We start from the raw sequence: 22,220 nt of genomic DNA, 5'->3' as shown, positions 1-22,220 counted from the left end.
TCACTGTAAAGCTGGGCATCGGGCCTTTAACACAGTGCGCACCCGATTCCTAGCAGAGCGCGGCTTTACCAACACCTGATTCGGGCGCGGGCCGGGCCCGCACCCGGATCGGGCGGCCCGCCGATTTAAATGTATTTGCATGCATTTAAATCGACTTAATGAAGCGCGCGCCCAACTCTACCACCAAATCCCACTTTACCACCGTGCGGCCCAATCCGCGTCCGCGTTTTTAACGACCTGGTAAATAAAAGTCGGAAGCCAGCGCTTCCTCAGTGAGGGTAGGCGCGTTGCATTCGGAGGCTCCCCGGTACTTGTGTATCTTGAGCCGCGGCCATTCCGCTGTCCCGGGTCTGTGGCGTCTCTGCGAGTGTGTGGGGGGGAGGGGGGGCTGTTGCTGTGCATGAACTCCGATGTCCGTGTGGCAGCACGGACCTCGGGTCCTGCAGTGCAGCTGGGTCCTCGCACTGCAGCTCACTTCAGGCTGAAGGCTGAAGATGTGCACACAGTGCAGATAGCACTGCTGCAGACTTCCAATGTTACCAGGGGCTGTGACTGTGTGCTGCATGAGGCTGAGAGGACTGGGGGGCATGGGGGGGCCGTGACTGTATGCAGCACGTGGCTGGGGAGGACGGGGGTGCATGGGGGGGCTGTGACTGTATGCAGCACGTGGCTGGGGGGGACTGGGGTGCATGGGGGGGGCTGTGACTGTCGATGGATCTCTGGTTGGGGAGGGGAGGATGGGGGGATGGATGGACTTGGGAGAATCTTGCAAACTGCAAATAATGTAGCATCCTCTTTGTGCTGCCTAATTATCTATGAGAAAGGTAATTAAACTACAGTGTCCTGGTGAGCAAGTAGTGACCTGTATAATACATTTGTGATCTGTAACTGGATTGTTGATGCTCAAATGTTCAGAGTCCTGTGGTGAACTTGGCAGAATTGTCCCCGTGGTGGAACTTGGTTGGAAATAAGATTCAAGGAGATTACTACTCTGGGAAACCAACCATAGTGAAAAGAAGTTTGTATTGGCAACCCTTCTCTCACATTCCATGGCAGATGTGCCCCTACTTATGAATGTGACTTGCATGGGCAACGTTGGGTGCAGCTACTCTGCCTCTGGAGCAGCCTTGGATCCTTTCTGTCATCTTGTTTTCATCTGAACATTGCACAGAATTAGAGGAATCCCCTTTGGAAGATAATGTCAAAGTTATAATCGCAGGGACTAAAAACCTGACAGTCAAAAATCTGGGATAATAATCCAGAACATGGATGGGGGGATATACATTTTGAAATATTATCCGAGATTTTTGACTGTCAGGTTTTTAGTCCCTGCGGTTATAACTTTGACATTATCTTCCAAAGGGGATTCCTCTAATTCTGTGCAATGTTCAGATGAAAACAAGATGACAGAAAGGATCCAAGGCTGCTCCAGAGGCAGAGTAGCTGCACCCAACGCTGCCCATGCAAGTCACATTCATAAGTAGGGGCACATCTGCCATGGAATGTGAGAGAAGAGTTGCCAATACAAACTTCTTTTCACTATGGTTGGTTTCCCAGATGTAGTAATCTCCTTGAATCTTATTTCCAACCAAGTTCCACCACGGGGACAATTCTGCAAGTTCACCACAGGACTCTGAACATGTGAGCATCAATAATCCAGTTACAGATCACAAATGTATCATACAGGTCACTAATTGCTCACTAGGACACTGTAGTTTAATTACCTTTCCCATAGATAATTAGGCAGCACAAAGAGGATGCTACATTATTTGCAGTTTGCAAGATTCTCCCAAGTCCATCCGTCCCCCCCTCTCTGCTCTCTCTGCTGTTTTGTATTTCGCGCCCGGGCGCGCTGCTTCGGATTTTTTCGAACTGCGCATGCGTAGTTCACAACTCAGATCGGTCCGCCAGCGTTAAGCACCGCTGACAGCGCGCATCGGGCCGGAGCCGGCAAAACGCGTATGGGCGTGCTGCAAAGAGGATTCCGGGCTCGGATCCGTATTACGCCCGGATCCTGCCCTATGTCTCAGTCCCACTTTCCACTGCAGCAGTACATTGTCCATTTTCAAAACTAATCACCTCTGGGCCTGTCTCAGTGAATTGTTATGAATAAATATTATCTTTTTATTTATTCTTTCATGGGATGGAGGCAGCACTGGCAAGGCCAGAATTTGTTGCCCATTCTCCAAATGCTCTTGAACTAACTGGCTTGCTGGGACACTTCAGAGAGCAGTTAAGAGTCAACCACATTGCTGTGGCTCTGGAGTCACATGTAGGCCACACCAGGCAAGGATGGCAGATTTCCTTCTCAAAAGCACATTAGTGAACCAGATGGGTTTTACAACAATCAATGATAGATTCACGGTCATCATTACGGAGACCAGCTTCATATCCCAGATATCTTCATTAACTGAATTTAAATTCCACCAGCTGCCAAGATGGGATTTGAACTCATATCTCCAGAGTATTAGGCTGACTCTCTGGATTACTAGTCCAGTGACAATACCACTGCACTGCCATCACCCCCTTGGAAATGCTTTTTCTTTATGCATGGAAATTATATTCGTTAACAACTAGGAAAATGCAATACCCTTCCAGCTATAGCTTGGCAAATTTGCATTCAGGAATCTTGGAGGGATGGATATTTCCCAGTTTGCCGGCTGCAGTCAGTCAGATTGTAAGGTTAGCTGCTGCGTGGATTGGCATTCAGGACCAGGCAGCAGAGAGATGGGAGGGAGAGATCAGAAAGGCCAGGATTGGGGCAGCGAGTGGAAGAATGGAGGGAAATTGCAGGGTGTTATCAGGGAAAGATTGGGATCTGCAGCAGATAGGAGATTGTTACGTGGCATGGGGGTGGAGGCATTGGAGGGGACAGGAGTGATTGAGCGAGGGGAAAACCAAAAGAGCTGGATAAAAGAAAGAAATCAGAAGAATCGAGCGGCGGGTCCCATAGTAGGGGGTGGTTTAAGCGGATAAACTGGACCCCAGGCAGTTAAGTGGAAAGGCACTTACTTTCTGGATCCAAGAAGTTCATGCCTTCCTTTACCTTCCAGGTTTCCCGAGAATCGCAAACCCGTTCAGCCCAGATTCAATGGAAAATGGTGATTAATTCTGAAGCATGTATGGGCAGCACGGTGGCACAGTGGTTAGCACTGCTGCCTCACAGCACCACAGACCCAGGTTCACATCCAGACTTGGGTCACTTGTGTCTGCATGGGTTTCCTCTGGGTGCTCTGGTTTCCTCCCACAGTCCGACTGCTGGTTAGGTGCATTGGCCGTACTAAATTCTCCCTCAGTGTACCCGAATAAGTGTCAGAGTGTGGCGATTAGGGGATTATCACAGTAACTTCACTGCAGTGTTAATGTAAGCCTACTTGTGACACTAATAAATAAACTTAGGTGGTCACTTTTACACAGGAGAGAATGGACACATGGATATAGATTGAAATTGACCGTATTTGGGTAAACATTCAGAGGCTTGAGTCGCTCCCTCTAGCAAACATTCGCCCATATATTTTAGTTGGAGCTCACATTTACACTAAATAAAAGCTGACAGTTCACTTGCATTTGGAACAACATCGCTCATGAATGTCTCTATACTCTTACATACATCTGCTATAAATTGTATATAATTGGAAAATGTACCATAGCAGGAATTGAGTGGCAAGAGTTGGCGAATGAACAACATTTGTCCATCTGAGACTAGTTTAACAGCTCCATGAATTATGTGCCGTTTACAAAAAAATATTGTGACCATTCCCTGTTGGGTAACATGTTGAAAATCTGTATATTGTATATTACTACATCCAGAATTTAATGACCCCACAGCAATCAATGTTTGAGTAATAACATCATGAAGACTTACTTTACTTTATGATTCCGTCGTTCTCGTAGAACAGGCTCTCCTTCCTTTTCATCATTCTCCCTTTTCTCCACCGACTCGTAGGTCGAGAGTGCCTTCTGTCTGTGCCTGCGTCGCCTCTCTGCCCCCTCTGCGTTTTGACTTCTGCTGGACACGTCTCCTTCTCGGTTACCTGAGCGCGACCCCTCTTTGGCACGTGTCCGCCTTTCGCTCTTTGTGCCGTTGACCGTGCCGTTCCCTTCCTTGGCCTGCTGGTCGGCCGCGTGCCGGTGGGAGCGATGTCGCCGGTGTTCCTTTTCGGAAGGCTCGTCCACAGAGCCCTGGTGGTGATGATGCCTCTTCCCTCCTTCTCGACTTCTGCTTCGGTCACCCTTTCCATCCTTGGCCCTTTCTTCCTGGTCTCTCTCGGCCTCTTTACTTCGGCTCCTGTGTGAGCGTCGCGGTTCGTCCTTGCTGTTCGGCCCAGATTCTCCATTGTTAACTGCTCCATCTCCCTTCTCGCTCGACTTGTCACGATGTCGATGGTGCCGTTTCGGTGCCTCACAGCTCTCGGGCTGGACTAGCCTTTCGTGTTCGCTATCTTGGCACTCATTTTGATGGATTTTATCATTGTTGTTCTTTACATCCTTCCGGGGTTCCACCACCAAAGGCCGGTCCAAGTGAGTTTTCATATCTGGTCGGATCTGATGGGAGGAGACGTACACCCTACGCTGCTCATCATCCAGTTCATTAAACAGAGCCTCTTGACTCGTTAGCAGGTGCTGGCGCCTTAGCTGAGAAGTCCTTTGCTCCCAAATGGACATCGCCTTGAACGCCTTCTGTTGATCCTTGCTATAAATAACAAGCGACAAAAAAAGTAACACAAAGCTGCAGGAAATTCACACAGAAATGTTACACACCTTAAACCGCCTCCGTCTTGAAAAATTTAACCACACACAGCATTTAAACAACAGGAGAAGGGATCAGAATTTTGCCTTAGCCAAAAGTATTCCTCCGATCAAATGGAAAATCTACCTCTCGAAACCGAGACTGGATAGGAGTCACCTAGATGCTGCTGAGACGCTGAAGCATGCATTTCCCCCAGAACCCGAACACAATCATCCTTGCCAAAAGTAAAGATCAGCACCACAAGCAAATGCCATCCATTTTCAGACATGACAATGTGTCATTTGTTGGGTGCTATCATCAAGCAGCGGCAGCACAGCTCCTTAGTAAATGTGAAGATGTGAAGGCAAGTTCTGATTCTGTGCTTGCATGAGGAGATTTTTTTTTTTGGCCGAGAATAACTGTAAAAGTTCAAAATAAGAAACCAATTGATAATGGCAAAGGGAAAGGAAAAGAATAAAAGCGTTCCTCATGTAAACCCGAAAACTGTCCCACAGTAACTGTCAGGCCTGCCAGTCTGATTAGCCGTCGTAAATCCAACGACTGCATGTCAGGGTGGCACAGTGTTTAGCACTGCTGCCTCACAGCGCCAGGGACCTGGGTTCCATTCCTGGCTTGGGTCACTGTCTGTGTGGAGTTTGCATGTTCTCCCCGTGTCTGCGTGGGTTTCCTCCGGGTGCTTCGGTTTCCTCCCACAGTCCGAAAGACATGCTGGTTAGGTGCATTGGCCATGCTAAAATTCTCCCTCAGTGTACCCGAACAGGCGCCGGAATGTGGCGACTAGGGGATTTTCACAGTAACTTCATTGCAGTGTTAATGTAAGCCAACTTGTGACACTAATCTTCAGAAGCACAGAATCACACTTGCTACAAATAGTGAGTGGGAATATACATGAACACACACACATAGACAAATGCTCCAAATGGTACAAAGAAACGCGTTTAAAAATAAAAAGCCAGATAGGAGCATTCACGTGAGACAACAAAATGACCTCTGGGACATATAATGACTCCACGGTACAAAGCACACAAGTAGCTTCAGCTGAAAAGTAACACGTTCAGAGCTGGAGCACAATGGTCAGAATGCCTAGCATTTTATCATTCAAAGTGAGTGAACCACTGGACCAATAATTTGCTCTTATTGTTGAAGAAGGAATAACATCTTTGATTTATACTTATCTGGGCATCCTTTAAACTATTTTACTGTCCTTTCCACAGGGAGTTATTGAAATGATTGCATCGGAACCTAGTTTATTTTAAATAAGCTCTGAACAACTAGAAAATTTAGCTTCTCGTTAAGTCACAACTGAAAGGCCTCAGTGCCTATATTTTAACGCCTGCAATCCGTTTGCCAAGGTAATGATAATTTCCAAATTATTTAAAATCTAGCACAAGATGTTTTAATCCATTGCATGGCTGGAAGTGTTAGTTCTTGTTGTTCCTACAGTAAAACACTGAGGCATCAAGTGGAATAATTCAGCGTGCAAGATTTTGACCATTAATATTGATACCCAATCAAATTAAATGGGATATGCCACCCTCCCCCCACCCCCACCAAGTGTGTACTACGAAAACATCAGGGTTTTGAAAGCATGCCATGTAATATTACAATGGCGCAGATTTTGCAGTGGTAATTATGGCAAAACTGTCAGCTTTTGCTGCCATTACTCCACTCAAATCGACTTTGGAAGTCCACACAAATGCAGAAGAACATGAAAATCCAGAAGTTGCTGATTGAGAGTCCATGTTCCTCCAGAGTTTTGTGCTGTAGAGCTTTTCACAAACTGTAATCAATCTTCCTTGCAATAATGAATTGACGAGTCTACCACTTTTATCTACACTGTTATTCTCACTGTAAAACCTCTTGAAAGAGATACACCCTGTTAAATGAGGTGTTACTGGCTTTTTAAACAACACACTAAGGCAGCACGGTGGCATAGTGGCTAACACTGCTGACTCACAACGCTAGGGACCAGGTTCAGTTCTGGCCTCGGATGACTGTCTGTGTGGAGTCTACACGTTCCCCCCCGTGTCTGCGTGAGTTTCCTCCGGGTGCTCAGGTTTCCTCCCACGGTCCAAAGATGTGCAGGTTAGGTTGACTGGCCATGCTGAATTGCCCCTTAGTGTCAGAGGGATTAACAGGATAAATATGTGGGGTTACGAGGATAGAGCTTGGGTGGGATTGTTATTGGTGCAGGCTTGATGGGCCGAATGGCCCCCCTTCTGCACTGAAGGGATCTTATGAACTTTATTATTACTTCTAAACATCATCACTGGCTCTGAAGAGCAAATTTACATTGTGGAGAAATGTGACATTCCACAAAGATTAAGAATTCCACTTTTTAAAAAAAATCTCTGCTCATCTTTATTTTAGCCTCTGTCTTAATACAGTCATACATCTATTCCACTAGTTGAAAATGTAAATTTAATGAGAAGGACGTTTATTGGTTCAAACTGCTTTAGTGAAAATATTGCAATGTGATCAGCTGCTTACTTGCCTGCTGACATTACTGCTGTTACACATGGAGGTATCACTGACTTGGCGCAAGAGGGCAAGATGGTGGCACAATGGTCAGCACTGCTGCTTCACAGTGCCAGGGTCCCAGGTTCAATTCCAGCCTTGGGTGACTGCCTGTTTGGAGTTCACACATTCTGCGTGGGTTTCCTCCGGGTGCTCCGGTTTCCTCCCACAGTCCAAAGATGTGCAGGTTAGGTGGATTAGTCATGCTAAATTGCTCCTTAACATCTAAAAATGTGTAGGCTATGGGGGATTAAGTGTGTGGGGTTACGGGGGTGGGCCTGGGTAAGATGCTCTGACAGACAATTGTTGCAGACCCAATGGGCTGAATGGCCTCCTTCTGCACTGTATGATACTATTCTATGACAAGATTTAAACTGCTATCGGGAAAGGGGAAATTCCCACCACAGGGATCGCTAGATATTTGTGGGCAGTTTTCTTCTGGGTCAGTGGTGAGTTCTCTTGCTTTGCTGCTGACTGCAAGTATTCAGGGCCTTTACGTACAGTTACAGCATTTGTTTTGAATTGCTTTCTCCGCCATGTTAACGGGCGCATTAATGGGGCGGCACGGTAGCACAGTGGTTAGCACTGCTGCTTCACAGCTCCAGGGACCTGGGTTCGATTCCCGGCTTGGGTCACTGTCTGTGTGGAGTTTGCACATTCTCCTCGTGTCTGCGTGGGTTTCCTCCGGGTGCTCCGGTTTCCTCCCACAGTCTACAGATGTGCGGGCTAGGTTGATTGGCCATGCTAAAAATTGCCCTTAGTGTCCTGGGATGTGTAGGTTAGAGAGATTAGTGGGTATATATGTAGGGATGTGGGGGTAGGGCCTGGGTGGGATTGTGGTCGGTGCAGACTCGATGGGCCGAATGGCCTCTTTCTGTGCTGTAGGGTTTCTAAGATTAAGCCATTTAAAATGAAACAAGCCCACCAAACATTCAGGCAGCAACACTGAACACCATCAATTTCAAGCCCCTACTTTCCTACTGCACAGCAAGAAAAAGCTGACAGAAATAAAATTAAATTCAGATGAAGGACCTAAAGAAACAAAAAAATTCTAAAATTCATTTGTTTTTCTGATTCACTTCCTCCGATACTAAGCATTTTGCAGGTATCTTAGAAAACTGAAGGCCTCCACAATAAAATATCAGTGAAATTTAAAAAATGCATCAAAAGTAAGAAATTGAATGGCCAAAACAGTATTCTGAATCTCACCTCTGAAACTACATATATGTCACTATCAGAGTTTCACAAAAGTCATAAAATTAATATATGGTGGCGGAGTCCAAAACTAGGGGTCATAGTTTGAGGATACGGGGTAAATCTTTTAGGACTGAGGTGAGGAGAAATTTCTTCACCCAGAGAGTGGCCGATTTCACTACCACAGAATGTAGTTGAGGCCAAAACACAGAGTACAAGAAGGAATTGGATATTGCTCTTGGGGCTAAAGGGATCAAGGGATATTGGGGGTGGGGAGGAGGTGGGATCAGGATATTTAGTTTCATGATCTGCCATGATCAAAATGAATGGCGGAGCAGACTCGAAGGGCTGAATGGCCTACTCTTGCTTGTATTTTCTATGTTAAGATCTTTGGTCAGAATGTTACAACCGTTCACACCGATGGGATTTTCCCATCCCACTGTAGTGAACGGAGATTTGGCTGGATGCCAAATTCTCCGACCTTGCTGCAGCGTGAATGGCTGGTGAGGTCGTGCCATACACGTCACTGAATTAATTAACATGGCGTGAAAGCTTTAACCGCCATCATTCGAGCAAGTGATGCGCTTATATCTACATCAAGTTAGATAGGTCTATCCTATCTTCGATATCATCAGCCAAGATAGGATTAAGACAACTCTGTAAAATTTTAAATTTAACTCAGTTTTTAAATCATGAGGTGCTCAAAGGCAATTAGAAATAGGATGAAATTAGAATATAATAGTACCCTTGCCAACTTCATTCAGAAAACAAAATTTGGGGTCTGATTAGTTCTAATTGATTTTGGCACACAGCTATTTAATTTGTGAGCAAGCAATTTTATTGTGGCTTTAGCTATGCAATTTGACAAAATGAGGATTGCTATGATCTAGTTTAGGTGACATAGATTCTCGACTTCCTTGTTCAAGTTGATATGTTACCTGATTCACTGCAGAAAGGTCAAAGGAACATAATAAAGTGCCAAGATATCAAAAAGCACAGAAGCCACCAATGACAGTGAATGGAGTAGACAAAAAAAACAGAGTTGTCCAGACAGTAGGAAGAGCACAGCCACTGCATGTTTACAACATCCGCTCTTCACACCCGGTGTTACAATGGTGAATGACACTTTCTGAAGGGGTTACGGTATAATATTGTAACATAGAGCAACTCACGGTGAATTTACGCTGGAGACTGACGAGCTGCGAGATAGAGCACCTCGATTTTGCTTTACAAAACTGCACATGCAAAAAAGATGAGACAAAAAATACATTGGGAAAAGATCAACAGGCTCCATCATATTCACAGGTAGGTTGCATATGTCTGGGACTCCACCTCCACAGACTAGATCAGGGCAGTTGCTCTGGTGAAAACCGCTACTGATATTGAGTCATACTCAGCTAAACAACAGTTAATCTCAACGCTTCAACTTTCCAACTCCTTCCTGCTTCCATTTAAAGTACCAGCAATACCATTCGGACCCTTCAAGGAGGAAATACACGGAGCACTTTTGTAAAATTCATTCCTACAATCACAATTTCAAAGAGAGTATAAAGATGAGTGACGAATCAAAGCACTAAAAAATCTAACAGCACGGCCCAAAGGGGCGAGGCAATATCACACAAAACCAGAGGGAAAAAGGGGAGTGCATCAACTCATTCACAGGATAATTACTTACCATGTTTCAATCACAGGAAAGGAAGATGAATTAAGTTGCTTTATGATAAGATACAGCAAAGACAACAAATGGAAACATTCAGCAACAAAACAAATGAAGGAAAGAATTGTATTTTCTTGGGGCGGGGGGGGCAGGGTGTCAGGATTAAGATTTGAAAATTTGCAATCTTACCCTTCAGATAGTTTTAATCCACATAAACAACTTGGGAGGTTTATTGATATTTGCTTTCTAAATACAGCCATTTTGTAAAAGAAAATTGACATGATTGCCAGAATTTTACGAATCTTATGAAGGCTCGTAAGATTCCGCCCGAGGCCAATGGAGAATGCCGTCTACGAGCCTCGCCCGCCCTGATTCCGGGACAGGCATGGTAGTCAAATTCCGGCAGATATGAGCAATTGCTTGTTAACTAATCTGACATGTCGGGCGGGATATTGTTCCCTGTCCGTGATGCGTTTTGCAGCAGTGGAAGGCGGTGCCCCGCTCGCTGGCAGTGGGATCTTACAGTCCCGCCGTTGTCAATGGCGTTTCCTGCTGAACGCACCCCTCGTCGTTGGGGGTGCACCGTCAGCGGGACTATATGATCTCAGCAATGTGAATGGTAGCAACGTTTCGGCATTAATATCCGGTCTTCCCTTGTTTCCCAACAAAATTGGCATCTGCAATATCTTTCTGGAAATATATCAACCATTTTTAATAATCTGCAGTCAGGGATTGAACAGATATATGGGCCACATAAAGCCGGGCTGGACACAGAATGCCCCTAATGTCTTTGCTAATGTGTTTGTCACAGTGGAGAAAATCTCTCAGCACAGGCAAAACTGAGGCTAATGCTAGCCATTGTTCTGCAGTGAATAATGAGGCCATTATTCTGCAAGATGGTGAATTGGATAAAACAAATTAAATAGACCAGATCAATGCTACATCGCATTTTGCTAAAGCTCCCAACCTTGTCAGAAGGTAGCTAAAAAAGCACAGCAATTATTGGGTTGGATCATTTGCTAAATGTGGCTTCTGTGCCCTGCAATTTGCACAATTTATCTCCACATCTTGCTTTTGCCGCTGCTTAGCTTCTGATCAAAACAAAGCAACTTAAGGAACACAGAGGATCAGACCAAAATACAGCTGTTTGAGGAAAGTGCAAGGATGGGTTTTGGGACTGATTACAGGCATATCAACTCACCTTCGTAAAACTCAAATTAAAGCAATGAAAAGCTGAACAGAAAGAAAACACAGCCAAAATGAAATGCTTCTTCATTCAAACTAAAATAGGGAAGCAAACAGAAAACATGACTTAATCTATATAAATACTTGTGAAGCGTTAATTAATGCCTTTAATTCTAATTGTACCCTCATAATGAACTGAATGGCACTGCCCGAGCGTAACCAAAGCATTTCTGACATTGCAAATTATAAAAGACTTGAAATAATTAGAAAAAAATAGACATTAAGCAATGGAATATGACTTCATATTTACTCGCCACTTCACCCCACCACATCCAGAAATACCACTCCCAAAGGGAGTGACTTGGCTGGATAACCCAGGATGAGGAAAGGTCAGATATCTGCCGCATCCACACACATCATCCCTATGGGTGCAAAATCTCTCTGGCAAAGTTAAAACATGACCTGGGGACAACTTAGGAAAAGCTGGGGAGATGTTCGCTTTGAGCCCATAGGTTCAATCCAACAGGTTCCAGGAGATAACAATTACAAGTCACAAAAAGATACAAAAGTCTGAGGTCACGTACCAACTGACTCAAGAGCAGCTACTTCCCTGTTGCCATCAGACTTTTCAATGGTCCTATCGCACATTAAGCTGATCTTTCTCTTCACCCTATCAGTAACTGTATCACTATATTCTACACCCTATCCTTTCTTTCTCCCCTATGTACTCTATGAACGGTATGTTTTATCTGTATGGTGTACAAGAAACAATACTTCTCACTGTATCCCAATACATGTGACAATAATAAATCAAGTCAAATCATTATTTTCCCAGCCACTTGGTGATCCAACCTCCAGGACATGAAATATAGTTCTTGTCCAGAAACTTCCTTTGAATTATTTTGGAGTGTAGAAAATTGAAAACTCTTAACTAGTCATACAAAAGCTGTGGCTATAAGAGACGATCAGAGGCCGGGAATTCTGTAGCGAGTAACTCATCTCCTGACTCCCCAAGGCCTGTCCACCAACTCATAAGTCAGGAATGTAATGGAATACATTCCATTTGCCTAGATGAATGCGGCTCCAACAAAACAAGAAGTTTGACACCATCCAGAACAAAGCAGTCGGGTTAACCAGCAACCCATACAGCATAAATACATCTGTTGCCTCCACGCCAATGCAATGGTGTGCATCAACTTATCAAGCACTCTTTGACAGCATCTTCCAAACCTGTGAGCCCTACCATCCAGAAAGACAAGGGTAGCAGACCCATGAGAACACCACCAGCTGCAAATTCTCCTCCAAACCACACACTATCCTGACTTGGAACCATATTGCCTGTCTCAGGGTCAAAGTTCTGGAACTCGTTTGCTAACAGAACAGTGGGTGCGCCTACATCAGATGGATTGCAGCTGTTCAAGAAGGCAGCTCATCATAACTTTCTCAAGGGCAATGAGAGATGGGGGACACCGTTGACCTTGCCAGCAACACTCTTATCCCATGAACGAATTTGTAAAAAGATACTCACTCCAATATGCATCCATAGTCACCAACAGCCTTCTGGCAGCTTTTCCAAATGAACAATTTTCAGGCATGAACTTGGGCAGTAAGTCAGGAGGTAAAGAACATGAGAAGACAAGATTTTTCAGCATGACCTTGCCTTCACCCTATGTCCAGTCTTCCACGAGGGTTTTTAAATAGCAAGAGGGTGGAAGTGCCCTGGCTCTCTATATTTTCTCTTTTTTAGCCACTTTAGCGACCCGACCATCAGGTGATTCCCAATTTGGGTCACTGTTTGTGCCGAGTCTGCATGTTCTCCCTGCGTCTACATGGGTTTCCTCCGGGTGCTCCGGTTTCCTCCCACAGTCAAAGATATGTGGGTTAGGTGGGTTGGCCAGGCTAAATTGCCCCTTAGTGGCAGGGGGACTAGTGGGTAAATGCATGGGGTTATGGGGATAGGGCCTGGGTGGGATTGTGGTTGGTGCATACTTGATGGGCCGAATGGCCTCCTTCTATGATTCTACGATGAGACCAGTTTTGTGGATGTTAATCATGAGCACTTTATGATAGATGCAGATTCCATGGCCCAAAAGTCTCGGAGGTCAAAGGCAAAATTAAAATATCTGAACTAAAATATGACAAATGAAAGAACACTTATAAATGAAAATAAACAGAAATGTCAATAATTTTGATGTCATGCAGAGAGCAACTGAAGTGCAATGATATTTCTAGAAATATATTTGCATGCAGAATGTCACTGTATAAATTCTGAACTTACGCTGCTATGGACAGGTTGGTCGCAGAGATTGGACTGACATCTGCAACCTCCATTGCCTTCTGGATGGTATTCTTTTGGATGTTGGCTTCTTCCATCTCTTCTTCATCCTGAAGAGTAAAATGGCGGGAGGTGGTTCTGAGATTCATATTATTCCATTCAATGCCTGTGCATTTCATTTCCACTGACCCTGAAATGTTTCTCTAATCCTTCGAGGGATGAAATATGTGCCAAGATTTTCAAAACACAAACACTGAAATCTTTCTTTTCCCCAGGGCATTTCTAAGGCAGAATGTTATTTAGAAACACTAGAAAACAAAAATTGAAGAGGCTTTGACAACAGATAAGAGGGAGCAGAAAATGCTGGAAAATCTCAGCAGGTCTGACAGCTTCTGTGGAGAGAGAATAGAGCCAACGGTTCGGTCCAGACTCGAAACGTTGGCTCTATTCTCTCTCCACAGACGCTGTCAGACCTGCTACGATTTCCCAACATTTTCTGCTTTTGTTTCAGATTCCAGCATCCACAGTATTTTGCCTTTATCGTCGGAGGAAACCATTTCCACTGACAGAATGGTCAGTAACCAGAGGACGGAAACTTAAGTTAGTTGATGAGAAAAAAGTAAGCAGACACATTAAGAGGTCTTTATTTCCCTCATTGCAGCGAGTTGTTACGATCTGGAAGATACTCCCTGAAAAGATGGTGGAGGCAGATGCAATAGAAATATTCAAAACAAGAATTGGATAGGTACTTAGAAAGGAAAACATTGGAGGGTGAGGGAGAAGGAGTTAGAAGTGTAGTGACTTGAATAAATGACCTCCTTCTATGCTGACATGTCATTCTATGATTCTATGAAAGTAAAATAACACTATCAACGTACCACCATGTCTGGGATGTATCTGTCCATCCAACGGGCTCCAGTAAAAGGACCAAGGGCCCTTACCAGGTGCCTGCTCAGCAGAATAACACTAGACCTCCCCCACAAGGGGAAACATTCTCTCAGCATCCGCTCTGTCAAGTAACCTCAGGATCTTTTGGGTGAGATTCTCTGGCCTCCTCTCAGTGTTTTTCTTGGCGGCAAGAGGCAGTGTGCTGCTTGCTGACAACGGATCCTCTGGTCCCATCGGTGTCAATGGGAATTCCCATTGAAGCCACCCCACGCTGCTGGGAAACCCACGGACGAGGTGCGCTGCTGGTGAGACCGGAGAATTCCGCCGGCATGAACAGCCGGAGAATTCTGACATATATATATTTCAATAAGATCACCTCTCAATTTTCTAAATCCATTGAGCATAGGTCCAACTTGCTCAATATTGCTTCACAGCATAAGCCCTTCTTCCTAGGGATCAGTCAATGGAACCTTCTCAGAACAGCTTCTAATGCAATGATATCCTTTCTTTAGTAAGGAAACCAAAACCAAAAATTGGACAGCACGGTGGCACAATGATTAACACTGCTGCATCACAGCGCCAGGGGCCTGGGTTCGATTCCCGGTTTGGGTCACTGTCTGTGTGGAGTCTGCACGTTCTCCCTGTGACAGCATGGGTTTCGTCCGGCTGCTCCGTTTTCCTCCCACAGTCCAAAAGACGTGCTGGTTAGGTGCATTGGCCATGTTCAATTCTCCCTCAGTGTACCCGAACAGGCACAGGAGTGTGGCGACTAGGGGATTTTTCACAGTAACTTCATTGCAGTGTAAGCCTAGTTGTGACACTAATGAATTAACTTTAAAAAACAAAACTGTATATTACCCCAAGTGCAGTCTCAGTAGGCCTTGTGTAGATGGAGCAACATTTCCCTACTTTTATATGCAATTCTCCTTGCAATAAACACAAGCATTCCATTTGCCTTTTTTAATCACTTGCTGTACTTGCAGACCAACTTATGGTGGTTCATGGACCAGGACACCTAAATCTCTGCATCGTAGAGTTCTGCAATCTCTCTCCATTTAAATAATATGCTGATTTTCTATTCTTCCTGCCAAAGTGGACACATTCACATTTTTCCACATTAGACTTTCTCCACCAATTATTTGTCCACTCACTTAATCTGAATGGCCTCTTTCTGCACTGTAGGATTCTATGATTCTATGAATGTGATCTGCTCATCTCTGGACAAGTGCTGCAGTTAAACCTCCTGCTAGATTGTACATAGGATGCTCCTCAATTTCTCCCATAGTCTGTCTGAAAGTACCTGGCATCTGTCTACTGACAACAGATCCTCTGACAACAGTTGCACAAAATAACTACCACGGAGTGAAACATTTTGACTTCCACAACATAATATTTTTATCGCTACTGTGACTACATACATTAGTTTGGCCCACTTTGGTCGGCAATGGAAACACTCGTGCATTTAATGACCATAATTGTGCAATTCAGTTCTCTCAGACAAGCTTCTGAGCTGAATATAATAGAAAAAAACTAATTGGCTAGAATTTTACCGCCCCGCCCTCCACGGGAATCGGAGCGGACGAGGGGTGGACGATGAGACGATCCATTGACCTCGGATAGGATTTTACGATTTTGGGATGAGTGAGGTAGTAAAATCCCACTCATTATGTGTGATGTGCAATTAATTATATTGTTTCTACAATGTGTGGTTTGTCAAATTAGTGCCTTGAGGATCGTAAGCGTTTTGCGCTTTTAACCTGTCCCGCTCCTTAATAAAAGTAATCAATTCCTCAGCATAACAAGCGGCTATTTTGTGTTCCATCGAAAACAAAGCACATAATAAGAGCCAAGAGGAATCATTTGTGCTCCGTCTCAAAATATTTACAAGGGAATGATTTGATGAGCAAACCTTTGTCAGTTCTTGTGCATTTGCCAGGTTGTCAACTGCAATGGCCAAGAAGACATTGAGAAGTGTATCTGTTTATGATCAAGCTAAGGAAATACATTTGTTCTAAGGTCAAAATTAAAAGGGTATTAAAAGCCTCCGCAACACATTTTGCGTTCCCATCTCGTCCACTCATTAACTCATTTGCAAACTCATTTGGAAGGCACAGTGGCACATGGTTAGCACTGCTGCCTCACTGCACCAGTTCCGGCCTTAGGTGACTGTCTGTGTGGAGTTTGCACATTCTCCCCATGTCTGCGTGGTTTTCCTCCGGGTGCTCCGGTTTCCTCCCACACTCCAAAGATGTGCGGGTTAGGTGGATTGGCCGTGCTAAATTGGCCCTTAGTGTCAGGGGAACTAGCAGGGTAAATGCATGGGGTTATGGGAATAGGACCTTTTGGGATTTATTGTTGGTGCAGGTTCATATCATGGAATCCCTACAGTGCAGAAGGAGGCCATTTGGTCCATCGAGTCTGCACTGGCCACAGTGGGCCGAATGGCCTCCTTCTGCACTGTAGGGATTCTATGATATGAGTCTGGCCCCAACAATAAATCCCACACAGGTCCTATTCCCCTCTGCACTGTAGGGATGCTTCCACACATGCTCCAGTAGCTTGGAAGGAGGAGCCAGGCGATTAGCAAGATAAATATTTCTACCATTTGTGATGCTGAAGTTGCTTCAAGGCCAGCTGACAAGGAAAATCTTTTGATTGCGAGACACAATTAGAATTGGTTTCTTCTCCAGATTTATGCCATTTCTGCTGAATTGAAGGTAACCGGTGGAAAACAAGTGTCTAAAGATTGAGTTGTGACACAGCAAACTTCAACAACCGTTGATGATCAAGATTCAAAGGATACAATTGCCAAACAGTGTCAAGATAATGAAATAAACAGATGAAAACATCCCTTTCTTAACTCCTCCTTGCGATTCTATTCCAAAATACATCACGGCATTCCAGTCTTCACCTGTCAAGATCTGTGCAATAACAATGGAAGAATAGATTCAATTGTTTCATTCACACATCATCGACACTACTGACTGAAAAACTTCAATTATCTACAAACTTGAAATGTTTAAATCAGAAAGTTTCCCGATATCTTTCAACCACCAAAGTCTCCAGGCCAAAAATGTGCTTCTTATCTGTTGAAACTTGTCTTTTGCATTGCTAGAAACAGCAAGCGAGGATTCACACCTATTGTCGGCAGGTTTTGCCGCTCTCATTGAAGTCGATGGACTTTTGAATGGTTCACCGCATTTTCCGGCCCCAATCCCCTCAATGACAAAGCCACAACATTCAGCCCAAGGTTTCACAATAGGTGGCACGGTGGCACAGTTTTTAGCGCCACTGTCTCACTGTGCCAAGAACCAAGGTTTGAATCCCGGCTTGGGTCACCGTCTGTGTGGAGTTTGCACATTCTCCCTGTGTCTGCGTGGGTTTGCTCTGGATGCTCCAGTTTCCTCCCAAAGTCTGAAAAATGTGCGGGTTAGGTTGATTGGCTATTGCCCCTTAGTGTCAGGAAGACTAGGGTAAATGCATGGGGTTATGGGAATGACCTGGGTGGGATCGTGGTCAGTGTAGATTCAATGGGCTGAATAGCCTCCTTCTGCACTGTAGGATGCTATGAATAGACCTCTCTACCATCAATTGAGGGATCAGGTATGCATAAGCTAATGTAGGAATTGTCTAAATGACCAGAACACCCTCTCCTTTCCTTCTCCCCAATGTACTCGAACTTTCGTCTGTATAGTGCACAAGAAACAACACTTTTCACTGTATACCAATACATGTGACAATAACAAGTCAAATCAAAAGAACATTTATATTCAATCACAGACAGAGATCTGTCATCAAAAACTGACTATCCATTCAATATTGATATATCGTCTTTGATCGAATTTAACTGCAAGGCGTGTAGTTATCTACTACCTTTTGTTTAATTAGAACTTCAAAGGTGCTTGCTACCTTGATACAGAATTAGGATCCAACCTGGGACAATAGGTTTCAATGACAGCTGTGTCCAAAACTTTTGAGTAGGGAACAGGGGCAATTTTAATGATGCAAAATGTGGGGTAGCAAATGGGGTGTGCCTGTTTCCCCACCAGGAGGCTTCGGGCTTCGGGCTTCGGGAAGCCTGGGCATGGATTGAGTGAGTTCTATGTCTAACCAATGCAGTTTGCCAGCTGAGAAGAGCAAGAAGTTGTGAGGCTTTTACACTGAGGCAGCTGAATGTGGAGGCAAGATGAGGAGATAATTCAGAGGAGGGGAGGGTGTGAAGGCAGGGGGCACAGAGAGAATAATCTTTCAGACTGTGTACCATGCTACTAATTGCTACTTTGTGCTATTCCATTCCACATGACCTATTTGTGAGTGGTGCCTTTATTATTTAATGTTTCCAGCAGCCGAGAGAAATATTTTTTTCACTTCTTTGGTAATGTTTCCTCTTCATTAATTAAATCAATTTAAGTATTCATTGGTTCAACGGCCTGAGCCTCTGAGAAAATGATGCAGCAACATGTGACAAGTGCCAGTATCCTAGGTCGAGGGTAAAGGTTTGCTTTAGGTCTTGTGATTATTTGCTTAAATATTTGCGGGGGCGGGGGTTGCAAAAATATTTTTGTACATCTTTTGGGTTGTTGTGAGCATCAAATTCATTTACAGGAGTTACCGGTGACAATGGTAGCACAGTGGTTAGCACTGCTGCTTCACAGCTCCAGGGACCTGAGTTCGATTCCCGGCTTGGGTCACTGTCTGTGTGGAGTTTGCACATTCTCCTTGTGTATGCGTGGGTTTCCTCCAGGTGCTCCGGTTTCCTCCCACAGTCCAAAGATGTGTGGGTTACGTTGATTGGCCGTGCTAAAATTGCCCCTTAGTGTCCTGAGATGTGTAGGTTAGAGGGATTAGCGGGTAAATATGTAGAGATATGGGGTAGGGCCTGGGTGGGATTGTGGTCGGTGCAGACTCGATGGGCCAAATGGCCTCTTTCTGCACTGTAGGGTTTCTATGATTTCTATGAATGAACTCAGGAAAATACCAAGTGTTAAATTCCCCCCCCCCCCGCCCCCCCCCCCGCCCAATTGAGAACATAACATCCACAAGACCATAAGACCTAGGAGCAGAACTAGGCCACTCGGCCCATCGAGTCTGCTCCACTGTTCAATCATGGCTGATATTTTTCTCATCCCCATTCTCCTGCTTTTTCCCCATAACTCTTGATCTCCTTATTAATCAAGAACCTATCTATCTCTGTCTTAAAGACACTCAATGACCTGGCCTGCACAGCCTTCTGCGCCAAAAGAGTTCCACACATTCACCACTCTCTGGCTGAAGAAATTCCTCCTCGTCTCTGTTTTAAAGGATCGTCCCTTTAGCCTGAGGTTGTACCCTCTGGTTCTAGTTTTTCCTACTACTGGAAACATCCTCTCCATGTCTGCTCTATCCAGGCCTCACAGTATCCTGTAAGTTTCAATAAGGTCCTCCCCTCATCCTTCTAAACTCCAATGAGTACAGATCCAGAGTCCTCAACCGGAGGGATGGAAGGGGGAACTGAGAACATAAAAGGGAAGAAGATGGTAAAGCAGTGGCAGACTGGGTGGAAAAGTGGCACAGTGGTTCGCACTGCTGCCTCACACGCCAGGGACCCGGGTTCCATTCCCGGTTTGGGTCACTGTCTGTGTGGAGTTTGCACGTACTCCCAGTGTCTGCATGGGTTTCCTCCGGGTGCTCCGGTTTCCTCCCACAGACGTGCTGGTTAGGCGCATTGGCCATGCCAAATTCTCCCTCTGTGTACCTGAACAGGCGCCGGAGTGTGGCGACTTGGGGATTTTCACAGCAACTTCATCACAGTGTTAATGTAAGCCTACTTGTAACACTTTTATAGAATATATAAACATTTAAGGAAATGCTGGGAGTATGATTCCTCTGATGAGGAAAGCTAGAACTAGGGGGCACAGTTTAAAAAGAAGGCGTCTCCCATTTAAGACAGAGATGAACAGGAATATTTTCTTCCCTCAGAGGGTCATTAGTCTGTGGAATTCTCTTCTGCAGACAGCAGTGGAGGCTGGATCATTGAAAACAGTCAAGGCTGAGTTAGATAGATTTTTTATTGATGAGGGACTTAGGGGGTTATAAAGTCCAGGAAGGAAAGTGGAGTTAAGGCCACAATCAGAACAGTCATGATCTAATTGATCTGAGGAGGAGACCCGAAGGATCAAATGGCCTTCCCTTGCTTCTATTTCTTATGATCTTTATGATTATGTGATAGCACAGTTGGAACTGAAGAACTGCTGACTCTCTGGCTGGCAACTCTTGGAGGTGTGGCATCTCCCCCCACAAGGAGGCCTGATTGGTTGGGTGCTGGATTGTCCTGACCCCATTGTTGTTGGGATTGTCAGTCCCACTGCAAGCCAATGGGCTTTTGGCTGGGTCACTGAATCTCCCGCGGTGGGTCCCACCAAGACTTGGCTGGAAAATCCCGGCCTGATGGTATAATCAAATCTGACCCTAGATTCCTGGACTTCCACATTAAATTCAACTCAAAAAATGTCCATCTCACTGAAAGATACAGACCTGAGATCTTTGTAATAATTGTCAATATTATAATATTGCAATGCCTCACTGATCCACTCTACATAAAATAATCACTGACCATGACTTGGGAATGTGTTAGATCAATGCATTCAGGTACCTTCCAACTCTCACATAACTTATCTTTGTCTATGGAGAGGGTTTGCTTTTTTCACGGGAGAACGCATTGTGCAGTTTTATTAGACCTTGGCTGCAATCCTCTTCCTCTCACTATTTTCTAGTATTTTCTCCCCAGCTCTCTTCGAGAAGTGGTTTATGATAGTTTCCCACCCAAGGAGATATTCTTCATAAAGGGGGCATTCCCGATTGGAGCAACCTGATTGTTTCCTCATTTCACAGCATTGGGGCGGCAGGGTGGCACAGTGGTTAGCACTGCTGCCTCACAGCGCCAGGGACCTGGGTTCGATTCCTCGGCTTGGGTCACTGTCTGTGTGGAGTCTGCACGTTCTCCCTGTATCTGCGTGGGTATCCTCCAGATGCTCCGGTTTCCTCCCACAGTCCAAAAAGATGTGCTGGGTAGGTGCATTGGCCGTGCTAATATTCTCCCTCAGTGTACCCGAACAGGCGCCGGAGTGTGGTGACTAGGGGATTTTCACAGTAACTTCACTGCAGTGTTAATGTAAGCCTACTTGTGACACTAATAAATAAATCTTAAACTTGCTTTCTAGTTGAAATTGCTGGATAGTGATCAGGAGCGGGTCGCTTGGCTAATGTTTGGCATTAGTAACCCAGGAGCACTGCAGACAATTTTAGTGTCCTCCCTCTCCCACAACACAAAGCATTTGGGTGAGCTGAATTATAAAGTCAAACTAGTAGTTCCGTGCTTATTGTTATGAATGGTGCATACTGTTTCTTCAGAAGGAACTCTTCAAATGCAGACAATAAAAATAGAACAAAACTTACTCCAACTTATAAGTCAAAGGAAGTGTTTAATAAAGAAACTTCATTATTCCAAACTCGGGGCCTCGCCCTGGGCCAACCCAGCTCTCCACAATTCCCAACAGGTTCTTATTTGTAGTGAGTCAGCTGACCATCACATTATTCTGTAATTGGTTCCATGGTTTACTGGGTCAGCTGACCCTTACAGCTTGTTACCATTGGTCACATTGCATCCAATACAAAGTTGTCACCGGTTACATTCTAACACACACCGAGGTTATTGCTTGATCAGAATGGATTGGCGATTGTACAATAGAACTGGAAAATTAGTCAAGCCATGGGTG

At 44.8% G+C, this 22,220-nt stretch overlaps 1 protein-coding gene across 1 annotated transcript in view; it reads right to left on the bottom strand.

The window, feature by feature from the left end:
* Window positions 1-22,220, bottom strand: part of cacna1ba (calcium channel, voltage-dependent, N type, alpha 1B subunit, a) — a 664,407-nt gene that overhangs the window by 177,380 nt on the left and 464,807 nt on the right. The window contains exons 16-19 of the mRNA XM_078227596.1: window positions 17,270-17,387; window positions 16,376-16,443; window positions 13,582-13,688; window positions 3,866-4,693 (exon numbers count right to left, since the gene is read on the bottom strand). Of these exons, the coding sequence (XP_078083722.1) occupies window positions 3,866-4,693; window positions 13,582-13,688; window positions 16,376-16,443; window positions 17,270-17,387 (1,121 nt within the window). The remainder of the gene's footprint in view (window positions 1-3,865; window positions 4,694-13,581; window positions 13,689-16,375; window positions 16,444-17,269; window positions 17,388-22,220) is intronic.

This window comes from Mustelus asterias, chromosome 13 (genome assembly GCF_964213995.1).
Source record: "Mustelus asterias chromosome 13, sMusAst1.hap1.1, whole genome shotgun sequence".
NCBI classification, from domain to species: Eukaryota; Metazoa; Chordata; class Chondrichthyes; order Carcharhiniformes; family Triakidae; genus Mustelus; species Mustelus asterias.
This window is presented reverse-complemented; position numbering and strand designations above follow the sequence as displayed.